This window comes from Penaeus monodon, unplaced genomic scaffold (assembly GCF_015228065.2).
Source record: "Penaeus monodon isolate SGIC_2016 unplaced genomic scaffold, NSTDA_Pmon_1 PmonScaffold_420, whole genome shotgun sequence".
In the NCBI taxonomy this organism is placed as follows: domain Eukaryota; kingdom Metazoa; phylum Arthropoda; class Malacostraca; order Decapoda; family Penaeidae; genus Penaeus; species Penaeus monodon.
In genome coordinates, this window is record NW_023659000.1 from 26,275 (window position 1) to 35,948 (window position 9,674).

A 9,674-nucleotide genomic window follows, 5' to 3' on the forward strand; every position below is an offset into this window, starting at 1 on the left:
ACGTCAACCACTAAAATAAAAACCGCCCCTAGAATTAGAGGGTACCACTCCTATACGAACACAGGAATGACAGGCCTATTGACTTAGTGACACCAACCGCATAAATTGGTGAAGAAATCTAATGACAATAATATCAGCATTTACATATTCGAACAGCCTCTGGGTTTTTCTCTCTACAATGTATACGCAAGGTGTAGGAAGTGTCAGACTGAAGCACTGCCCAACTTTCAGAATCACGGCACAATATGCATGGGAGATTTTAATGCTAGACATTATACATTTGGTGATAGTCAATGCAATGAAAATGGCGAGGAGTTCCAACATTTTGTGAACAATAGATGTATGACAGTATATGATACAGACAGGCAAACAAACTTACGTGGCGGGGGCAGGCTAGATTATGTAATAGGAAGGGATCTTGCGCATGAAAACGTCAGAAGCATGCTTGCAACAGAGCTAATCTGTGACCACTTTGCAATAGTAATGAGATACGCTGTTGATAATACTCAGTCAACAAAAACAAATGGGCTCAAAATTTTTATTTCCCCTTACCTTGAGCACCACTTTAAATCACGTATCTATGACTGGTATAATGATTAAACAGTAACAAGTGTTGATAAATTTTCCATGGACATGACAATAATGATCACTGATTACTACAACACTTGGGTCTGTCCAAAGAAAACCTTCAAGAACAACAACTCACAACACTCCAAAAACCTAAGTGGGTCGGTGACCCTGCATTATTAAGGGAACTAAAGCGAGTTCAGGAGCTTTATGATATCTACAAGCAGGATAATTATTCAGTTTCTTAAGACTAACAAAAAACCTAGGGGAATTAAAAACTCATTTCAGAAATGAACACTTTGAACAGTTCCTACAAAGCATTAACAATAACACCTCAATGTCGGAGGTCTGAAAAAAAAAAAAAAAAAAAAATCATATTTCAAGCAAACCAACTAACACCCCGCAGTTCCATAGTCCTCTTGCATAAGCAGATATGCTTGTCGCTGCGGCCTCGCCCTTTTTGTTGGAATTTGTTTACTGAATGAATACTTCAATGGATTCTGCAGAAAAACTATTCTTGTTGCTTCTTCCTTTATTCTCCATAACTGATGAAATACAATTTCCACATATTCATCCTCATCTTCCATGTCCGTACTCATACGTAAAACTGTAAACAAAACAACGTGGAATATAACAACTGTGGTCACGTGGTCATATATACTGTTAAACTTGCAATAATTCATACACTTAATTCAATTGAAGCACATCACTGAATGCTAACACATTTTTAAAACATAAAATTACAATAATAGGTTTGATAAACTAGTACAAAGAATGTAATTTACCTCCAAACCCCTACAATAGGGCCTGGTGCTGTTAGGCGACCACAGCTGCCGTTGAAGTAAACAACCACGTTCCAATACCCGTCTATGTATTCGACTTTGAAATATAGTCATTTAAAACATTTTCATTCATCTTTACTTTCTTAATTGGGCTACTACACTTACATGGCTCCCCTAAATTGTTTACAATTTACAATTAACATTATACTACCTTAAAACTATTTTCTTTATAAAACCTTCTTTCTTGAAAGTAAATACAAAAATAAAACATTAATCTTCTGAGGTATCACAAATAAAATAAAGCTCTTTGGCGGGGACTTCCCTGGATATAAAGTACATTAAGTTAACTCAAATAAACCTTATATTCTAATAACATAATTAGTCTATGAATAGGTCTCTCAACATAAGTAAATTCTTTAATCATTTTACCATTCTTATCAAGACATGAATCAGACATCATAATCTTTGTTTTCCTTACATGTCCATCTTCATCACAAATTACTTCACTTACAAACGACCCATTTTTCAATAGTTTCTAGTTTCATTTTGATCCTTTACAATCACAATATCTCCTATTTTTACATTTCTTCTGGGTTTAATCCACTTATCTCTAGATTGAAGAGATTGTAAAAACTCTTTCTTCCATCTAGACCAAAACACATTGGCTAAATACTGTAATTTCCTTGAATATAAATCATTATTTTGAAAATTACCTGGTGGTGGCAATACAACCTTTGATTTCATTGTCAAAAGATGGTTGGGAGTTAGAGGATCCAAATTCTCTATTGAATTAATACTGTCCAGTGTCAATGGACGACTATTGACAATGGATTCTGCTTCAACCATAAATGTTTGTAATGAATCATCATCTAACTGATTTCCATGCTGACTAAGTATCACAGACAATATGTTCCGTACAGTGCGAATCTGTCTCTCCCATACACCTCCCATATGACTAGCATAAGGCACATTCATTTTAAAATTAATCCAATCACAATTGTCCTTTAACATTACATTGCTTATTTTTGTTTGATCCATTTCCTTTAAGCAAATCTCAAGTTCATTCTTGGCACCTACAAAATTTGTACCTCTATCTGATCTCAACTGACGTACTGGCCCTCTTCTACCAACAAAACGACGATAAGCATTAAGAAAAGAATCAGTATCCATAGATTCAACAACTTCTAGGTGAATAGCTCTTGAAACTAAGCATGTGAACAATGCTCCATATCTCTTGACTTCACTGCGTCTTACCTTCACATAAAATGGACCAAAATAATCTACAGCACAATAAGTAAATGGAGGAGATGGTTCAAGTCTGTCCTTTGGCAGATCTGACATTTTTTGGTCAAGTGTTTTACCTCTTGATTTCTTACAAACAATACAGTTTCTAATGTGCTTAGCTACCATAGATGATCCTCCTACAATCCAGTAACCTGCTGATCTTATTTCATTTAAAGTTATGCCACGACCTTGATGGTAAACCCTTTGGTGATAGTGACAAATCAGCAATTCTGATATGTGGCATTTACCTGGTAAAATTACAGGATGTCTACTTGCTTCATTCAAGTTTGCTTGACTAAGTCTTCCTCGTACCTTTATGATTCCATCTGTATCCATAAATGGATCTAATTTGTACAAACTGCTTGTTTTATTAAGGACATTCTCCTTTGTTTGAAGAACCCTTTTTTCATCTGCATAGTGTTTACTCTGAAGTTCCTTTATTATTACTTTCTCTGCCTTTTCAAGCTCTGAAACTGTCACAGGACTAAATGTTACATATATCTTCTTATCAATTTTCTCCTCAGATGTTTCTGTGGTTTTCTTATACTTACTTTGTAGTCTTAAACACAATGCTGTAGCTCTTTTAGCTCTAAACCAATCTGAAAAATATTTTAATCTATCAAGAAATGGTACTTCTCTCTTTGAAGTTACTACAAACGACACTTTCTTGACTTCTGGATCATCCTCTAAAATGGATCTTTGTTCACAGGAACTTCCACAATTATCAAGTTTCTTCCAAAGAAACTTTGGACCATTCCACCACATCAAATTATTAATTAATTCTTTAACACAAAGTCCACGGGCAGCATAGTCTGCTGGATTTGACTCTGACTGTACATAATTCCACTGAATAGGATCAGTCCTATCTCTAATATATTGAACTCTATTCGCAACAAAAACATGAAACCTTTTGGCGTCATTTGAAATGTATCCCAAGACTGCTTTACTATCTGTCCAAAATATTTCCTTTATATTTTGAAAATCAAGTTCCTTTCTTAACATAACACTTACTTTAGTTGACACAACTGCTGCTGTCAGTTCCAATCTTGGAATAGTAACAGCTTTCAATGGAGTAACTCTAGACTTGGACATAACTAAAGAACAATGAACTTCATCATTAACATTTACAAATCTAATATATGAACACTGTCCATAGCCATCTTGACAGGCATCTGAAAAATGGTGTAACTCTACTGATATAACTTCTCCAAAGCCTTCTGGTTTATAACATCTTGACAACTTAAGGTTCTGCAACTCACATAATTCATTTCTCCATTTTTCCCACAAGGGTTTAATGTGATCAGGCACAGGATCATCCCATTCTACTTTACCCCTACATAAATCCTGGAGTATTTATTTCCTAATAGAATCAATGGAGATACTAGTCCCAAGGGATCAAATATTGAGCTTACCTTTGACAAAATGCCTCTTCTAGTTAAAGGCTTGCTACTGAAATTAACTCTGAATTGAAAAGTATCAGATTCTATGCACCATTCTATTCCAAGTGTTCTTTCTATTGGTAGTGTATCCTTTGTCAAGTCAAGACTTTTAATGTTGTCAGACATTACTTCTGGACTAATAGCAGAAATTACTTCCTTTTTGTTTGAGGAAAATTTGTGCAATGTGAAACCTGCTAATTTACATAAACTCTTACTTTTGTCAATCAAATTAATAGCTTCAGCTACTGTTGACACTGACATTAACCCATCGTCTACATAAAAATTTCTCTGACAAATTTGGCTGTCTCATGACCATAGTCTTTTTCATACTGATCTGCTACCATCTTTAATGCAAAGTTTGCAACACTAGGAGATGAAGTGGCTCCAAAAAGATGAACTGTCATTCTAAATTCCATTATTTCATCTTCTAAATTGCCATTTTTCCACCACAAGAACCTAAGTAAATCTCTGTTCTGACATTCAACTTTAACTTGATGGTACATTTGCTTGATGTCACAAATAAATGCTACTGGTTCTTGGCGAAATCTACACAGTACTCCTGTAAGATTATTTGTTAAGTCTGGACCTTTCAAAAGGTGATACATTGTGATAGCGAGCACTGCAGTCAAAAACTACTCTTATTTTTCCTGGCCTTTTGGGATGGTAAACACCATGATGTGGAATATACCAAACTTTGCCATCATCCTTACTTAATTCTTCCTTTGGGATTGGTTCTGCATAACCTTTCTCTATGAGATCATTCATAAATTTGACATAATCTTCATAGTAACCTTTCTTCTGCCTGAATTTTTTCTTAAGATTCATTAACCTGTGCAAAACTACAGCTCTATTATTTGGGAACTTGAAATCTACTTTCTTTAAAGGCAGAGGCATTTCATAATGACCTCTTTCAACCTGATGAATACCTTCTCTCATTCTTTTTATAAACATTTTATCATCTTGAGAAATAGGGTAATCATCATTTACTTCATTAAAATCAAGTTCAAACATTTTTTTTACTTGCTCAGGATTAATAATCTCTTTAACCTTTGTAGGCACTGTGAGAAGACAACATTTTTTCTCATGGTTAATTATTACTTCTTGAATCATTGTTCTGTGTACTGTGACTACATCTACCTCCTTTGGATCAATACCTCTGACTTTACCTGCAATACCCCAACCAAGATTAGTTCGTTTTGCATAGGGATCATTGTCATTGCCAGTAATGATTTCCTTTGGCGTAATTGCCTTAATACAACTGAGACCTATCAGGAGTCCTACTTCTACATCATCATTGTAAGGCATCAGTTTCTCAACTATTCTTTCCAAATGTGGCCACTCTCTGGCAGTTTCAGGTCTTGGTATTTGATCTCGCCTGCAAGGAATTATTTCTCTAGAATAAGTATGAGGCAATGGTACATCTCTATTTTCATACACACCCTTTACAATTAGACCACAAGTTTTAGAGCATGTAACAGTTTGTTCACCATTCATAGTAGCTAATCTTAGATGAATCTTTGTTCCACCAACGCCTAACTTAACTAGAGCACTGTTTTTAATAAAACATACATCAGACTGATCATCAAGTAATGCATACACCAAGACTTTTTTCTGCTCGTCACTTTTATGGTGCAACCACACAGGAACTATCATTGAGTTAACATCCATAGCAATACACTTGTTAACTTTAATTGTATTAGAAACAGCCTCTTTTTCTTGTTCCTTAACTTGAACTTTATTTTCAGACTCCCATCTGTTCTTTTGTATTAGTGCATCATCATGAAGAGAAGTAGGATGTAATCTATTACAAGTTTTGCATTTGCTCCTTCGATGGCAATATCTTGATATGTGTCCTCTCTTTAGACAACCTCTACATAATTTGTTTTTATCAACAAAATTCTTTTTGTCTTTCAAATCTAAATTTAAAAACTTACTACAGTTATTAAGGTTATTTATCTGACTGCAAAATGGGCAAGCAAATCTACTGTTGTCACTCATTTTATTATTAATTTCTTTGGTTTCTGTGACAAAGCTCTTCACTGACCTTGACTTTTGTTTTTGAACATTTACAGTTACATTACCTCTAACACCTTTATCTTGAACTGCAGTGATTGAAGTTATTGGGTTGCATGCTTTTGAAGCTTCTTTTCTGACAAATGTACAAAATTTCGTGAATGAGGGAAATTCTGCTGAATATAATAAGCCATCATCACTCTCATCATCAAGTTCACTGGCTTTATATAGCTCTTTATCAACAATTGTATTCCATCTTTCAACTATAGGATGTGGCAATTTTTGTAATATTCTCTGATTCTCTTTGGAATCATTTAATATATTCAAATATTGAATATTACTCAATGCTGTCTTGCATGTCTCCAAGAAATCAGAAAGTTTCATCAAAGCTGGTCCATCATTCAGAGGAATCCTTGGTCACTCATGTAATTTCTTTCTATATTCATTAGCAATTACAAAGGCATTACCAAATCTTTGTTTTAAAAGCTTTCTAGCCTTATGGTACGCTTCAGTAGTATCTAATAACAAAAGTCCACTTATAACTTCTTTTGCTTCTCCATCTGTATATTTGCTTAAATAATACATTCTTTCAGCTGCCACTTTAGTTTTTGACTCAATTAAAGTCTCAAACGACTTTACCCACATTGAATAGTGAAGTATGTCACCTTTGAAAACTTCTGGTTCAGGCCTAGGAAGTGAGTCACTAATTTGCCTAGCACAAAGAATTTCGACTAATTGTTGGATAGCATCCTTTTCTTCTGTTCTCCCTGAACAAGAAATTTCATCTTTTTGATTAACTAACACCTCATTCTTTGGAAAAAATGAATTAACTTTAGGATTCAGATTACTCACATATTCATCATCAAGGTTTAGTCTCTCTCTCAAATCTTCTTTCTTACTAATTTGCACTCCATCATATTCTTCATTTGATTTAACTTTACTCTCAATACAGAATGCTTATGGTGTGGCAATGTTTCAAAATGGGACTCCACATACCTTCTTGTATAATCTTGCTTACTCTCAACCCCTGATTCTTCTAGTTTTACATTTTGAATTTCATTTTTGACTTTCAACATTTCCAAGTCTAACTTTGCTAACTTCTCAATTAATTCTTTCTTACTTTTTGATGAAGAAATACTTGAACGCCTAGAATGTCCACTACTCCTGGTACTACCTGCAACTTGTAAAAACTGTTTTGACCTTTCTCTAATATCAAATATAAGCCTTTGTGTGTCTTCCTCACATTTAATATATTGATCTGAAAATTTATTAGAAGGCTCCAGAGCTTCATATCTATCATATGCATTCTGCACAGCTTCAAACTTGGTTACTAGTGAAATCCTAGCTTCCTTAATTTGATTAAATTCTAGATCATCTAATCTATTATTTATCTCAATGTAAACTCTTTTCCAAGCAGAATTTGCACTCAAAAAAATTGTCGTACAGACATCGACTTCATATTCAAATCCCTTTTGAGTCTTAGTTCTAGATCTTACACTAGGTTCATTCTGAATAACATTCTCATGCAACTCTAACCCTTCAGGGTTTTCAACTACAACAGTGTGACTCATGGTGACTAAACAAAACAGCAATTATAAATATACCAGTACTGCAACAGACCAGTTAACCCACATAAACTATTACCTGTCTGCAGTTACCTTATTTTAAACTACAGATCAACAGTGGGAATGTAAATAACCTTCTGGTGAATACCTGTTGTCTTCTTGCTGTGCTTGTCACTTCTGGTCCCTGTTCTTGGAATGTTCTCGGTGGATGAACTAGTTAAGATCACACTTGACTGCTGGGGGAATCAACTGCTCTACTGGCGCTGCAGCAAATAACAACTGTACTTGCTAGAAGCTGTAGGCTTGTTATGCAACTGTGTAGTACTGCCTTCTTTGGATGACACCTTTGTTTTCATATTTCTTGAATGAAATTTGACATGGCTTGTATTTACTGTTGATGGATTTTCACTGACGACGTGTTGGATTTTGCTAGACTGGAGTTAAGCTTTCATGGTGTTTTACTTGGGTGGAGATTTAACTGTCGTGGAGTTTTACTGGGATGGAGTTTTACTGGGGTGGAGTTTTACTGTCGTGGAGTTTTACTAGGGTGGAGTTTTACTGGGGTGTCGCTGCGGCCTCGCCCTTTTTGTTGGAATTTGTTTACTGAATGAATACTTCAATGGATTCTGGAGAAAAACAATTCTTGTTGCTTCTTCCTTTATTCTCCATAACTGATGAAATACAATTTCCACATATTCATCCTCATCTTCCATGTCCGTACTCATACGTAAAACTGTAAACAAAACAACGTGGAATATAACAACTGTGGCTATAACAACTGTGGCCACATGGTCATATATACTGTTAAACTTGCAATAATTCATGCACTTAATTCAATTGAAGCACATCACTGAATGCTAACAAACTTTTAAAACATAAAATTACAATAATAGGTTGGATAAACTAGTACAAAGAATGTAATTTACCTCCAAACCCCTACAATAGGGCCTGGTGCTGTTAGGCGACCACAGCTGCTGTTGAAGTAAACAACCACGTTCCAATACCCGTCTATGTATTCGACTTTGAAATATAGTCTTTTAAAACATTTTCATTCATCTTTACTTTCTTAATTGGGCTACCACACTTACAATGCTCCTTAGTCAATGGGCTGGAGCGTCCAAATTGAGCTCACTTCCCACAAATATTCAGGATCACCTTAGTCAATCTAAAATTGCACACACATTTGCCATTGAGATTGGATGTTCTGATACTGACCCCTCATACTTTGTTGAGACCTCTGAGTGGGAACTGAACAATGCACTGATCAAAGGAAAAGCGTTCGCCTCAGGTGAGGATGGAATTACCTAAAGTGTCCTCCGCCTTATAGCTCAGGTACCTGGTAATCCCCTTTTGCATCTATACATGTTAAGTTTGTCACAAGGTATTCTGCCTGGCCCCTGGACACCAGTCTAATCATCCCTATACCGAAATCAAACACTGATAAATACCGACCAATTTCATTAACCTCATGTGTATGCAAAGTTCTAGAAAGGATAATTTTGAACAGACTCAGGTACAGGTTACAAGGTAAATTATCTCACAGACTGTACGGATTCTATCGGGACGTAGCACACAACACTGCTTTACAGAGTACTTCTCACATTCTAATCCAGGGAAGCACACTGTTTTTCTTGACCTTAAGTCAGCTTTTGACATTGCAAACAGAAAAGTTATCCTAGAACAATTAGTAAGCTTTGGCATCTGGGGTAAGGTATTGAACTGGATTAGAATGTATCTTTTGAACAGATCTGCAAGTGTCCTGTTCAGGGGAGTGAGAAGTTACACTTCACAGTCTTTTAAACTTGGACGCCACAGGGAGGAGTTCTCAGCCCTATGCTGTTCAATGTCCTCATGCACAAGCTGGTGGCAGATATCCCACTCGGGATGGTGAATCCATTATATGCTACGCTGATGACATACGCGTCAGAGCATCATCACAAGAGAGGATGCAATAATCCTCGACAGAATCACAACAAAGGCTCATGAGTGTGGATTAGTCATCTCTGCTGAGAAAACAATGGCTC

At 35.7% G+C, this 9,674-nt stretch overlaps 1 protein-coding gene across 3 annotated transcripts; it reads right to left on the reverse strand.

The window, feature by feature from the left end:
• Window positions 1-1,084: 1,084 nt before the first annotated feature.
• Window positions 1,085-8,721, reverse strand: LOC119570863. 3 transcript variants are annotated; one of them, XR_005228479.1, is made up of 3 exons: window positions 8,577-8,721; window positions 7,799-8,383; window positions 1,085-1,174 (listed from the first exon to the last, which is right to left on the reverse strand). XR_005228479.1 is itself a non-coding variant. In XM_037918438.1 (2 exons), exon 1 carries the CDS (start codon window positions 3,723-3,725, stop codon window positions 1,875-1,877), a length of 1,851 nt encoding a protein of 616 aa, XP_037774366.1. In that variant the 5' UTR covers window positions 3,726-3,755; the 3' UTR covers window positions 1,085-1,174; window positions 1,353-1,874. The 3 variants fall into 3 exon arrangements, 1 of the variants encoding a protein (XP_037774366.1); XR_005228478.1 differs by having other exon boundaries at window positions 7,785-8,383; XM_037918438.1 differs by lacking the exons at window positions 7,799-8,383; window positions 8,577-8,721 and adding an exon at window positions 1,353-3,755.
• Between the last annotated feature and the right edge of the window lie 953 nt (window positions 8,722-9,674).